The sequence below is a fragment of the Schistocerca americana genome, chromosome 7 (assembly GCF_021461395.2).
Source record: "Schistocerca americana isolate TAMUIC-IGC-003095 chromosome 7, iqSchAmer2.1, whole genome shotgun sequence".
NCBI lineage: Eukaryota > Metazoa > Arthropoda > Insecta > Orthoptera > Acrididae > Schistocerca > Schistocerca americana.
The window spans coordinates 570,635,447-570,650,950 of NC_060125.1; the positions used below are offsets into that span (position 1 = coordinate 570,635,447).

Genomic DNA, 15,504 nt, shown 5'->3' on the forward strand with positions numbered 1-15,504 from the left:
TCCTTTTCACACAAAAAAACATTTCATACTTTGCTTTACAACACCTGTAACTTCAAACCAGTAGATATTTGCAGGCATGGAAAAACTACAGGCACTTTGGACTATTCTGCACTACAGGCACTTTGGACTATTCTGCATGACAAAATATTCTGTTGGTGGTTAATTTCCATATTCTGTTCAATTAAGTAATGAAAAATGCTTTAAAATATGCACTGTTCGCATATAAATTAATCACGAATTATCATGACAAAGTTACAATGAATTTTAATAAAACCAAGTTATTCTTAATAACAACCAAAACTTAAATCAGTAAGATGTTACACTATTTTGGCTTTAATATGGTATCCAGATGAAATACTATGTCACTTTTGAGTAGCATTTGAGGACAATTCCTAGCATTGCCAGTAAAATGCTGTCACAATATTTTCACATGAAGTTTTTTTAGAAGCTGACCAGTATGAAAATGGTTAATGTATAAAATAACTGTAAGAGAATGAATAAAACAAGAATAAACTACAGGATAATCTAAACATTAAGGTAATCATGCTAACCAACAACAAGTTTTATACTAGCTACCCATATTCACTTGGTGTTGTACTTATATGTTGATATTTCAGAACCACACATATAAATACTCAAGTCACATATATTTGGAGTGTCAAAAGGATACAAATCTCTGTAGTTCTTTTGTGAAGGTTTATAGCCATATTTCTGTAAGTGGCTTTCTGTCTCCTCTACTTGCTGGATCAGTGAATTCTTTGTTGCAGACAACTGTTCATTGAATTTTTTCTGAACTTCTAGGCTATGTTTTGTTTCTTCAATCAGTTTTTTGAGGTTTTCCTTAAAAGAAAGGACTTGTAAATTAGTTATAACATCAGCTACTGAAAACTGGGAAAATTTTGAGGTACATCCAAGAATTAGAAATTAAGCAAATCCATTCCAATTTTCACTAACTATACAGTACTTATCCTCACAGCTTTAAACAGAAGTACAGAGTTCCGAATAAAAACTATATCATGGTATATCAACAAGGAATGACAACTACCTTAATTGGACATCCTTGAACTTTCACATTGTAATGAACAAATACTAACACAGACAACAGAATGAAACTGACTAGCACTGAGAGGTATACTGTTCAAAGATTATGGTTACAATAGATTATCATATAGACACAAAAGAAAATCATTACATTAGGAGTAGTTTCAAGTTTTCTTGTACGCCATTGTGAAATGTATGGCAGAGGATACTTAACATTGTGGGACATGTTAGAGTCCCTTATTGCTCCAGTTGTGTATGGCACACAGGAAAAATGACTGCTTAAATGCCTGTGTGTGCACTGTAATTGGTGTAAGCTTGCCTTTGAGGAACTGCTGTGTTTGGGGCCGAAGAATATTTCTAGATTGTTCACTTGTGGTAATACTGGTCCTTGAAACTTCGTAAGTATGGTTTTGCGTGATAACTAATGTACATCTTTAAACATCTGCTAGTTCAGATTATTCATTATTTCTGTGATACTTTCCTATGAGTAAAACAAACCTGCCCTTCTTGATGGATGTTCAGTATCCCCTGGTAGTTCCATCTGTTATGGACACCACACACTCCAGCAATATTCTGTAGGACACAGAAGTGTTTTGTTAAGCAGTCTCTTTTGTGGACTGACTGAAGTTTCTTCATTACCTTACCCAGGAGCTGAGGCCTATCTCCTGCTTTATCTTTAGCAGTGAAGGCCAGGTTCTTATCTCCTACCTGTCTTAAGTACACTGAAGACTGAGAGGTAGTTGTCAGATGCAGACATTTGAGCAAAGTTTGCCATGCCCCAAAGTATTGTGTGATAATAACATGATCAGAATGAACAGTGCACTGTGGTTGCTGGGTGAAAACTATAGATACAATGCAACAAGCTATGCTTCATTTCTGTCTGTCTTACTATTCAGCATAAGAATATGAATGTACACAGTACATGAGATGCACATTCCTTGCTGTTGCCTCACTCGAGTTTGTTAGGCGAACAGGATTTAAATGAGGTAAGAGCTAACTTGAAAGAATGCATGGTGCACTTTTTACATTCATATTATTCTTACGACAAAGAGCATACTGATTCAGGATTCACAGGAACCATCTCTTGTCACTGGTAGGAAAACATCCAAGACATAGCGTTGGCCATATTGACAAAAACTGTTAACACGGGCTTACCAATCGCCTTTTCATAGCACAATTTTCATGAGGACTTCAAATGTATGAAAAGCAAAAGTTACAAAATAAGAATGAAAATTACTTAGAAATTAAAAGTGGAAATATAAAATAAAATTTTATTAGATTTATAATAAAAACTTTATGAAACATTTAAAATATCAATTAGATAATTCTGAATCACTTTCACTTGAGTGCTTGCTGCTCAGTTCTTTGTAAAGAGCATAATACTCCATACCACCTAGTGCATTTGATATTGAACATTTTTTAAGCGTCTGATTTGGAACACATTTCACGCATCACCACTCCAATGGCACACTTACAACAAAACCTGCATGTTTTATACATCCTGCTGGTGTCACTTGTCTGTCATTTTTCGAAAGCCAGTCCGTGTGCATGCATTTAAGTTTGTCCTTAAATGGTTTTCTCAAATAGACATCAAGTTGTTGCAGAATTGACGTCATTCCACCTGGAATTACTGCCAAGTCCATTTTGCTTTCTAATAATTTTTGTTTTACTGCAGGTACTCGCCGGACAAAAACACGGTCTTGGTGACTGATGCCTAACAGTAAGGTCTCGGCACAGTCCCAGTGCACCCATATGCCAACAAGCCCTGAACAACCTGTTCCTTTCACCTCCAAATCTCTCACTCCAGCCCAGCGGCATTACTCTCAGATGGAAAAAGAGGCTGTTGCCATGGTCTATGCTCTCCAGACATTTTATGTTTTTTGTATGGCTTCAAGTTTCACCTTACTGCATATCATAACCCCTTGGTTTTCTAGTTTAACCATCACACTTCCTTGCCTGACAAGACAGCACACCACCTATAATTATGGGCAATGTTCTTGTCTCAATTACTAAATCCATTTTTGACCAAGTCTAAACATGCCAATGTGAATGCCTTATCCCGCCTTCCTGTGGCTTCTGATCCTGACCTTCATCTTGAGTAATTGCTTTGCTTCCATCTTGATATTGAAACATAGGCTGCGGTCAAGGGTTTCCCAATTACAAGCTCGTGCATATCAATTGCTGTTCCCATCAACACCATTCTCTGCCAGGTGGTTCGGTTTGTTCAACAGGGCTGAACTACCAGTCTTTGGACCCCCTGTGCAACTATTTTTCCTTGCAGTACTGCCCCTCTGTTTTTGGCGGTGTTTTGCTGTTGTCCATGGGAAACACCTCTCCCAGAGCAGTCATTCTGCCGCATTATGATGAGAGGTTCTAGCCCTTCTCCACCAGGGCCAGGGGGAGTTTTGTGCACTAATCTGTTAGCTAGGAGACATGTTTCTTGGTCAGAGATTGAAAGCAAAATTGTCTGTTTTGTTGTGGCTTGTGAACAGTGTGCCTGACAAGACAACCCCAGGGCATCTCTGTCCCCCTGGCCCACATTGTGCCAGCTACAGGAGTGCATTCATGTACACTTCGCACATCCCTTCTTCAATTCCTATAGGCTCTTGGTTGTGGATGCATTTTCCCAGTTCCTTTACATTCTCTGGTGTGTGTCGACATTGGCTGAGGTCACAACCCATATGCTTTTGAGGCTTTTTTCTACTGACGGGTTGCCTTGTACCTTAGTTTCCCATAATGGGCCCCAATTCATTTCTCACACCTTTCAACTGTTTTGTTTCCTTCATGGTACTCACCATGTTATGGCTCCGCCATACCACCCCCAATCAAATGAGGAGGCAGAATGACTAGTGCATACATTCAAGTCCAAAATGAAAATGGTTGTTGTCAATTCTTCGCCAGACAATGCCCTTCCCTGTTTTATGAGCATCTAGTATCTATCACTTCCCACCACTGGAGGCATGGTGCGGGAGGGGGGGGGGGGGGGGGGGAGGAACGACCCAGCAGAGTTGCTTTATGATTGGCAGCCTCAGACGCTCCTCCACCTTCTGCGACCAGCACTGCAGCTGCCAAGGTCGGGTTCGTCTGGCCATTTCGTGCTGTGATCACCAGCCCAAGTTGATACCAGCCATAGCTGACTGCCACCAGGGATACTACCTTCGTGACATCCGCATGACCAACGTGCTGGTGATGCATTGCTTTGACCAGTTGTGCCTCAGCTTGCCACCAGATGCTACTGATTCGCTGGCGGGGCACTCATTACCACAGCTAATTGTGCCACTCTCTGCCTTGAGCCCATCATTGCCTCTTGTGCAGGTACCCCTATCCACCTCCATGTGCGGCACCATGGGGTTCCAGCTTCTCAGCACTGGATGCTGGTCAATCTCTGGTCTTGGGTCCATTGTCATAGCCTGCTGTTCCAGTCGAGCTGCCTCCACCAGCTCCCTCGTCATCATCACCTCAGCCATAATCACTGGTGAGTCCAGCCCCATCTTCTCTGCACTGGGACATGCCTCCTGATGACAATGCAAAGATGGCAATGGCACTCTCTAGCTAGGTGCTGTTGTTGCGTGCCGCACAGGCCTACCATCCTCGGACATGCTCGCATCTCCGCATATTCCAACCCTATGCACCGGGCCCCACCTGGCACGTCATCCCACTTCTGCCATCAGCTACTGCCGCTCTGCATTCGACGCATGTGTCTCTCATCAAGTCAATGGCATCTCCTCTGCCACCTAGGTGCCCACTTCACACAAGGGGGAGGTGTGCTTATCCTGCTACTATTGCATGTGATCACATGAGTGTGCCAACTGTAGTGTCGCTGCACGTGTGTACTTAAATAAATTGCCAACTGTATCGGTGCAGGCTGGGCACTAGAGGCTGCCTGTAGGAAGTGTGCACACGGCATGGTCTCTGCCACACCATCTACTGGCAACTCACATTTATATACATTCAGAACAATGCTGACTCACTCTCACTACGTTCTTTTAGTTAGTACCGTTTGCATCAGTTGTTCTGTGTATCACTCATGTTGCACCTCTGTATAATTCTTTTGTCTTGTTACATGTGAAGTCATGAGAGGCTTATTTCCATTATTGTTCAGAAGTTTATGAATAAAAGCCATATTCTTATTTCTTGGATCAGTTTTGTGTGCTACTTGGTTACTACACATTACATGAGGTCTTTATGACATTCTGGATCATGTTGTTCTTATGAAAGGTGACTGTAATGGGGATTTCAACACAGTTTTTCACCACTGCAGCTACTACCCTGCAAGGAAACCATTGCTTGGTGTCCCTGCACCCCAAAAGTAGACAAGCAGGCACAGGTTGACAGTTTGGAAGCTATCCTACGTATCAAGTCAAAGATGAAGGGCATTTTCCTTCCTTTCCTGTGTGCTCCCCACACACATTCCCCCAAGAATTGTAAGCTCCCAGGGAGAGGATAGCCAGTGCTAGACTCCAAAGTACATAAAAAAGATTTACCACATGGATTCGGGTTCCCATGTTCACGAATCACAGAGACTGCGGTGCTGCAGACAATATAGGAAATAATTTATTGTATTTTCAACCCTTTCCTTGAGATATAGTTGTTGCAAATCTCATTACTAGCATACCAGTTCATTTCATTTATATGAGCCATACCAAGGCAAGTGTTAATACTGACTGTCACATTCATATTGTTGGATGTTTCATCACCAGGCCAAGCCAGGCCAGGGCCATGACCTCAGGCATGAGGCTTTGCTACAGGTACCCGAAGGCCTAAGACTCTGTTGAGGTCACCACCGGCCTTGTGGCAGCCAACATGTTACGTATACCACCAGCACTGATAGGAAACTGTGGTGATATGCCTACATAGTCTTGGAAAATTGTCAGCTGTAGTTGACTGTTTCTCTTAAATCTTCAGTACTTCTTAAGTGCATCCAAGTCTTGCTCATGTTTATGGTCACTCAAGAATAACAACCACATTCACAATGTGAGGAATAAAGCAACTTCTAAAATGACTCATTACCTGACACATCACTAGCATTGAAACCTGGGATGTATGTATCTGTCATGTATTATTTTCATCCCAGCCTCCTAAAACAAAATATCCATGATTTCTATCAGCTTACTGTTCATTATTTTTAACTGCATACACAGTTGTGAAAGAATGGCATAAGCAACACCATATTTGTAATTGTTACAATGATACCTTGATATCAATAACCTCCTCAATGCGCTGGTCTACAAATTCCTCTGATGCTGTAGCCTTCAGGGGATCTCCAAAGAGGCTAGGGCTAAGCAGCTCTCTCTCTAAGTGTACTATTTTTTTGTCTATATTCCGTGCACACTCCTTCAGAACCTTGAATGAATCACACTCCTTAGCACTCATACTGTAACAGAATGTAGACCAAGGTAACTGTTTTAATATACAGATACACAAAGGAAAAAATACAGTTTTATTATAATGCCATGAAATAATAAAAGTTATAATTGTTAGCAATAATGATGACAGCAGCCTCACAGAGAAAGTAACCAAGCAGAAAAGCACACTAACTGTCTCAAATTATAGACGGTTTTAACAGTAGTTCCAGAGGTTACAAGTGCAAGCATTAGAATCTTACATAAAAGTATGTGAATTATGGTTTACCAAATTGCAAAGCCTATCATAAATCAGTATTGGAAACAACATGAGAATCCTGCTTTGTTGTTTTAAGTGAGCTCTTGATAAGGATAGTCAATGCAGTCTCCAAACTTATGTCAGATGTTTGTGCATACCTATGTGCATGCACATACAGTCCTGCATGAAAACTACGCTCATTAATTGTGGAATTGTGGATTTTATTGTTTATTTTTAGATGGGTACAATAACTACATTGCTGATCTTTTATGCTGAGGATTGCTCATTCATTTGGATGTTGACTGTTTCCTGAAAGATGGTGTTATATCTCTATAAGAAAGAGTAATGTTTACCAGCATGTGCCTGAATTTAAAAGCAACAGCATGATACAAGGAAGGATTTCAAGGCTGGTGTTTATGTCTTTGGTGAATTTTATTTTATGCACATTAGGCTGTGATTTAAAGCATACATCCAAGTAATGTTTCACCTCCTGAAGTTGGAGGCATATCAGAAGCAATAAAGGCTTGGACAGCTGTTTCAAACTTAAATAAGTTCTGCAAACCAAAATGTTTATATTTATCCATGTAACTGTCAGTTTGTGAAAAGTATTACCTGGGATTGTGAATCCATGCCGAGCTGGGCTGTGGAAATTGTAATGGGGAAGAGTTTAGCAGTAAGGAGTACAACTGGTCTAAATCCAATCTTCCTTATCTATTCAAGTTATGTTTGTGATTTAGAATTTTGATGGCCTCTGTAAATTCCCACATAGTAATGACTGGGTCTTGACAAATCCACAATATTAGAGAAATGAATTTGGTGGTTGCCTCGCCCCAGTGGGTAATCTGGAACTGCTGATGTAGCCTTATTTCCCAGATGACAATCACTAGGGTCCCTTGTGCCAACTTTTCCCAACTAAAAGCTCCAAAACATACATGGATTCACAATCTGGGGCAGCAGTCTGTTGATGTCTCAATCCAACCACTGCACAGATATGTATAAACAGTTGGGCTTGCTGATCTTGTTCTAGTTTTAAGCTGCCACCTGTTTCTTTACAGCCTCTGTTGATGTTCACAGCAATGGAGATGAAATACTAGGCAAGTAAGCCATAGATCACAACTAACACACATAAGACAAAATTCACCAAAGCAACATGACTGTGGCCTACTGTGACTATTGTTTATCATCTAAAGATTTTGCTACTCATACTGCCTGGGATCCCATGACTCCTACAATTACAATCAGTGGGTTCTTGAGGACCATATTCACCAAGGAGCACCATACCAACAGTACCACATGACTAACATCCAAGAGGACACATACTGTTCATTGGACAGTATTTTATAACCACATCACATTCATTGCATTGTGAAACAGACTTAATGGTGTGCTACCAGTTATTCTGTAAGTTGTTAACATTTTCTGCACAATTTTCTGACAACTGAACAAGCCTGCACTTTTGCTGACATGTATACTTACTGCCTGGATCCCAACCAGACTTAACTATTGTTGGTCTCATGCTGCTCTTTATAGCCAAGTACGATTCCCAATATAAACTATGACATGTGATGCCCTTGGTTTTCAGACACAACATTTACATTCTGTAAAATAAATTCTGTGTGTTTCCCAGCTCTGGTGGATGTGATGGCCAGCAAGATCTTTAACCGAGTGTCAGACCCCAAGCCTTATTTAACACATTGGCTACGTAGCAGGCTGAAACCTCCATCCCTATATATTAGGTTTCCTGATGCCATTTCAATAGACTCTTTATCAGAAGCCCACCACAAGACTAGTCTTATAGCATTTCATTTCATGGTTATATTCTTGGTGGTACAGTAGAACCTCGCTAATCTAATCTCGGATGGTCCAACTACCCACTTAGTCTGACTATCCCATTTACAGTGTTTGTTCATCTACACAGGCCACTGCTACAGTCAGTACTGGACTTGGTGATGGCTCATTGTCTGCAATATGGATCTATAGACAGTTGACAGCTGCTATGTGCGATAGTTCCAACACTTTTAGTATGAATTAACTTTTTTCTATCTCCATTAATAAGTGTTACTGTCCACACATTTTTTAATAAATCAGTGATAATATACTTCTTTCATATTAAAGTGTGTAAAACTAAATTATGCCACCAACTAAATGTAAACATGTGTTGCTATCTTAACAAGCAGACATTGAGCCCAGTGTCGTAAGTGACTATCAGCATAGCTGATGCTGACTGCACAACAGAAGCAGAATTAACTGACTACCAACTCTGACACTGTAACTTGAACAACCAATGAGAATGAGGAAGACAATGAACCTATGGCTTGGGTATCATTGCTACAAATGCATTTGATATGGCCCTTTAATACACCGAACAAAGTTCTAGGTCTACCACAATAGACATTTTGTGGATTAGGAAATGGTAGAATATAGCCGCAAAATCAAAGCTGTCGTCTCCTAAGCAAATGGACATTACAGACTTTTTTGTCCTTCTTAAGACCAGAACAACTGTTTTTACAGTGTTTATTTGTTCACTGTCCCGTAACACATCTCACCAGCTAAAATGCAGCCCCACTTTGAGTGCTGCTCTCAAAGAATGAATTGGTTGACATTCATTAGCAGCTGGTAATGTCCATGATTACAATCAAACAATTAACAGCTGCTGTGAGTCATTGTGCTTGAAGACCTCTTGAGAGTTGTGTATCTGTGGTACCAGTACCAAAAGTACTGGACGTAATATCCACTTCTGTGGATCCTGGGTCCTCTGCAAGAAGTATTACTCATCCACTTGACTGCGAGTGGCATTTCAATGGTAGAGCTAGGCATCCTATACAGGGTGGATGGTGAGGGAGGACTCAGGGTGTTGTATCGATCCCCCCAGCCAACAAGTCTGAGGTGCTGTCTTTCACTGAAAGTGAAACTGAGCATGAGCCAGTGGAACTTATTTCACCAGTTTTGTACAGTGCCAAAAGGAAGCAAATGCAAAAAGGTAGAGATATATTATCATCAGCAGTCCATACATAAGACGAATTGTGGTAACCCTTAGGGAAATGGCAACAGTAGGCAGGAAAGAACACCACATGCACTCATTCTGGTACATCTAAGGGCATCATTCAACATGTTGAAGAGGCTATTCTGGCAGCCATTGAGGAAACTGAGTGCAAACAATTGCAGAGTGTGGTACATGTTCAAACAAATGATAGCTGTTATCTGGTGTCCGAGGTCATACTTGGGTCAATCAAGTGACTGGCAGAGAAAGTTGAGAAGACCAGCTTTGCGCAAGGAATTCCAATAAAGCTCGAAATTTGCAGCATTGTCCCCAAAATTGATCATGGCACTTTGGTTCTGAGCTGAATGGAAGGACTGAACCATCAACTTCAAAGATACTGTGGCAAGCTAGGCTGCAACTCCCTGGACTTGTGCCTTAGAGAACTGCAGGGTCCCTCTAAACATGTCAGCAGGTCTAAGGTGTGCACTAGGCCTACACATCAGATGCTGCTACTCTGGTAGCTGACTGTGTGGGGTGTACACAAGATTTTTTTTAGATTAAGTGACTCTCCATCCAATCCAGATAACAATAGCTGTACAAAACTCAGAAGTATCAGTGTAAGGTTGAAAGAAAGGCCTCCCACAGATGAGAGCATTAAAATCCTAATGGTTAACTGCCGGAGCATTCACTAAAAAGTGGCAGAGTTCAAATTGCTTATGAAAAGCAGTGAAGCTCTCATAACACTACGTACAGAAATCTGCTCGAAACCTGAAATTGATAGTAGTGAGATTTTTGTGGAATATCTAAGTGTATATCAAAAGGAAAGGCAAATGCCATTTGTTGCAGCAGACAAGAAACTCAAATCCACTGAGATAGAAATTGAAGCTGCATCTGAAACTGTTTGGGCAAGACTCAGTATCAGGTGTGGGCATAAAATGATAATTTGAGCCTTCTATCATCCACCTGACTCATCTCCTGATGTAACTGAAACCTTTGGAGAGAACCTCAGTTCATTTGCACGTAAGTTCCTCAGCCATAATGTAATCATTGGTGGAGACTTTAATAATCTGCTAATCAATTGGGAAAATTACAGTTTTGTTAGTGATCTGTGTGATAAAACATCCTGTGAAACATTACTGAAACCTGCCTAGAACAGATAGTTCAGAACTCTACTCATGTTCGAAATATATTAGAAATATTGGTAACAAATAGACCTGACCTCTTTGAGGATGCCCACATAGAAACCAGTGTCAGTGACCATGACACAGTTGTGGCAACAATGATTACCTAAGTACAAAGGACTACTAAAAAAAGCAAAGATATATGTGTGTTCAATAAAATAGATAAGAAATCAGTAGTGTCATATCTCAGTGAGGAACTTGAAACTTTCAGCACAGGGCATGAGCATGTAGGGGAACTATGGCTCAAGTTTAAAAGAATAATTGACCATGGAGTGGTTAGATATGTACCTAGTAGAACATTTCATAATGAGAGAGACTCTCCTTGGTACTCACAAGGGAATCTCGCCATTGCACCCCCCTCAGATTTAGTTATAAGTTGGCACAGTGGATAGGCCTTGAAAAACTGAACACAGATCAAACGAGAAAACAGGAAGAAATTGTGTTGAACTACGAAAAAAATAAGCAAAATATACAAACTGAGTAGTCCATGCGCAAGATAGGCAACATTAAGGACAGTGTGAGCTCAGGAGCGCCCTGGTCCCGTGGTTAGCATGAGCAGCTGCGGAACAAGAGGTCCTTGGTTCAAGTCTTCCATCGAATGGAAAGTTTAATTTTTTATTTTCAGTTTATGTGACAAACTCTTATGTTTTCATCACTTTTTTGGGAGTGATTATCACATCCACAAAAAAACCTAAATCGGGCAAGGTAGAAGAATCTTTTTACCGATTCGCCAAGTGTACAAGTTAGGTGGGTTGACAACATATTCCTGTCATGTGACGCACATGCCGTCACAACTGTCGTATAGGCTATATCAGGTTCCCATTGGAGAGGCACGTCCTTTCGTCTACTAATCGCACAGTTTTGCGGTGCGGTCGCAAAACACAGACACTAAACTTATTACAGAGAACAGAGACGTCAATGAACGGACGGACAGATCATAACTTTGCAAAAATATAGAAAGCAAACTTTTCACTCGAGGGAAGAGTTGAACCAAGGACCTCTCTATCCGCAGCTGCTCACGCTAACCACATGACCACGGGACTCCTGAGCTCGCACTATCCCTGATGTTGCCTATCTTGGACATGGACTACTCAGTTTGTATATTTTGCTTATTTTTTCATAGTTCCATACAACTTCTTCCTGTTTTCTCGACTGATCTGTGTTCAGTTTTTCAAGGCCTATCCACTGTGCCAACTTATAACTAAATCTGAGGGGGGTGCGATGGGGAGGTTCCCTTGTCAGTCATTCTAAAGAAACTTCTAAAGAAACAGAGATAACTGAATAATAGCTGTAAAAACAAAGCATAGGTTTATACAGTGCTTTTTTCTAAAAAAAAGTTTGAGGGTACTCCGACATTGGATATAATGCAGCGAAAATTACTTATAACTGAAGCATGGGATACCACCCATCTGCTTTTAGCCATGACGTCATCAACATGTCAAACTACAAAAAAATGGTATCGGACTTGTTCCAAAGTCCAACACTCTGGACGATCATTTAATTTTCTATCATGCACTAGTTCGTTCACTGCATTTTCCACGTAGGTTCAATGCTCAGGTTTACAGTTTCACTTTCGTCATCCACTGATGTTGAACTTCCTAGCTTGTCACTCGCACACGAATTATTGACAGTTTTTGGTTTTTTAGATGCAGGAGAACAAGTAAAATAGTTTGTTAGTTTTCTGCTTGAAACAGCCAATGACATCGCTTTTCCCACCAAAAACTGCACTGGTATCATTCCTATTGCAATTACCAACACGAAAAAATGAAATAAAAAATTTACACCTGTGAAATAAATCTTTGGCACTCTTCCAAGTTCTCAATATCGTAAAAAAATTACTTTGTTGACGAAAAAGTTTAGAGTTAGGCATCGCCCAGCGTTCCCCCACAAAAACAGCATTGGGTTTATAGATACAGAGCTGCTGAATGAAGCAGGTTTGGTTGTCAAGAGGACAATGGTTTAAGTCTTCAATGAATACCATAGCTGAACTGTGTGAAACGATCTTTCATAAAACCCAACGAAATTACGGTCCTATGTAAAGGCTGTTAGTGGCCCCAAAGTTAGTGTCCAAACCCTAGTGAATGAAACAGGAACTGAAATTCAGAGTAGCAAAGCAAAAGCTGAAATGCTTAACTCTATTTTCAAATGTTCCTTTGCGAAGGAAAACCCAGGAGAAGTGTCCTGTTTTTAATCCTCTTACCATTGGAAAGATAAATGAAGTCAGTGTTCAGTGTTAGTGTCAGTGGTGTTGAGAAAGGGAAGAAATCCTTAAAATTGAACTGAACTGTAGGACCCGATGGAATCTCTGTCAGGTTCTATACTGAATTTGTGGCCAAAATAGCCCCTCTTTTAACTATACTCTCTTGTAGACCCTTCAAACAAAAAACCTTGCCCAGTTCAGGGAGAAAAGCACAGGTCGAACCCATCTACAACGAGGCTAGAAGAAGTGATCCACAAAACTACCGTCCAATATCCTTGACATCAATTTGTTGTAGAATCTTAGAACTTATTCTGAGCTCCAACATTATGAGGTATCTTGAACAGAATAACCACCTCAATGCCAACCAGTATGGAGTCCAAAGAGTCAATCATGTGAAGCCCGACTTGCACTTTTCTTACATAACATACTGAAAGATTTGGATCAGGCTGTCAGGTAGATGCATTGTTTTTTGATTTCTGATAAGTGTTTAACTCAGTACCATACCTACACTTACTGTCAAAAGTACGATCATATGAGGTATTAAGCGAAATTTGTGGCTGGACTGGAACTTTTAGGCAGGGAAGACACAGCATGCTATCTTGCACAGAGAGTCATTATCAGATATAGAAATAACATCAGGCATGCCCCAGGGAAGTTGCTGGGACTCTTGCTGTTCATGATGTCTATCAATGACCTTTCACACAATATTAAGACTTTTTATAGATGATGCAATTATCTGTGCTGAAGTAATGTCTGAAAAAAGCTGCATAGATATTCAGTCGAATCTTCATAAGATTTCAAAGTGGTGCAAAGATTGGCAACTTGCTCTCAATGTTCAGAAACAAAAAATTGTGCACTTTACAAGAAGAAAAAACAAACATAGTATCCTACGACTGTAGTATTAATGAGTCACTGTTGGAATCAGCCAACTCATACAAATACCTGGATGTAACACTTTGTGGTGATATGAAATGGAATGCTCACAAGGTCTCAGTTGAGGGTAAAGCAGACTTCGGTTTGTTGGTAGAATACTGGGGAAGTGCAATCAGTCTATAAAGGAGATTGTTTACAAATGACTCGTGTGACCGGTTCTGGAGTATTGCACAAGTGTGTAGGACCTGTACTAAAGAGGACTAACAGGGGATATTGAACACACACAGAGTAAGGCAGCAAGAATGAGGACCAGTGTGGGAGAGTGCTACAGTGTTGCTGAAAAAATTGAACTAGCAGACTGCTGAACATAAATGTGAACTATCCTGAGAAAATCTACTAACAAAGTTTCAAGAACCAGCTTTAATTATTACTCTACGAACAAACTTCAATTCGCTATGTATCACACACACATGCATTGTGAGGGCGACATTAAAAAAATTACAGTGTGCAAAGAGGCATTCAAACAATCATTCCTTCCACGCACCATACGTGAATAAAATGGGAAGAAATCCTAATAAGCACTTCATGATGGTTTGCAGAGTATAGGTATAGGTGTAGATGTAATTGTAGATTTCTCGTATTTTGAAGAGTTAAGTGTAAATCAATTGCATGTTAATGCAGTACTGTAAAAAGGTATGAACCGATGTTCAGCTGCCACTCACAGAGACAATATATTACTGTACGATACAGACATATTTTACAATACACGCACCACTAAACATTACACTTTTTTGTAAGATTTTTGATTGTGTGAATGTTTTCATTTTGTTGCTGTTTTAATATGGAACAATATTTCAGATAGTATTTCCAGTTGAACATTGAAGTTGTGCTGTACTGTATTATGATGATGTGGGTCAATAAAAGTGTTCTTTTGATAATCCAGCCTTTTTGAGGTATGACCATGCTTCTGGTCCTGTAGGATGTGGATAGTGAGGTTCTGCTATACTTGGCAACATCAATTCGCTTGGTTGTGTTGGTCTAGTATATCACTGATGTAACTCACATCTCTCTTTGATTGTTACGATAGTCTGCCTTGTGGTACACAACAGACTTACAGAGGCCTAAATCATCTTTAATATTACAAAAGTGCTTTCTATCTTAGTTGAAAGGAGTGAAATACAACAGATATCATGTTCTCACTGGACTCCGCCAATCTTTCCAGATATTTGGTCAGCGTAAGCTAGACGAGCAATTCTTAGTTCCTGTTCTTCCTTCTCAGTCTTAACCTCTATCTCACATATTCTTGATTTTGATTTCATATGATAATGAGTACCCATTCCTTTAGAACATTATTCATAAGTGTTTTAAATTTTTCAGCAAGGGTCTTCTTGTCTGAAAGTGTTTGAGCTCCAAGTGTGACAAAGCAAGCTGGGATATTTTTAATTCCCCTCTTATTTTACCATCTGTCTACTTAAATTTGTTTTTTTCATTTTTGAACTAATTACCATTAACATACATGAGTATAATCTGTATTTTCATAATACAGAAAGGTTAGCCCTCAGTTTTAAAGAATATAACACCAGATCTAATTTTGTGCTTAGTTTTATATATGTAATTGACTTTCTAAT

At 40.0% G+C, this 15,504-nt stretch overlaps 1 protein-coding gene across 1 annotated transcript in view; it reads right to left on the reverse strand.

Annotated features, from left to right (window-relative positions):
- The window catches only part of LOC124622556, a 57,858-nt gene that overhangs the window by 15,020 nt on the left and 27,334 nt on the right, over nucleotides 1–15,504 (reverse strand). Inside the window, exons 2-3 of the mRNA XM_047148292.1 lie at nucleotides 6,235–6,415; nucleotides 671–840 (exon numbers count right to left, since the gene is read on the reverse strand). Of these exons, the coding sequence (XP_047004248.1) occupies nucleotides 671–840; nucleotides 6,235–6,415 (351 nt within the window). The remainder of the gene's footprint in view (nucleotides 1–670; nucleotides 841–6,234; nucleotides 6,416–15,504) is intronic.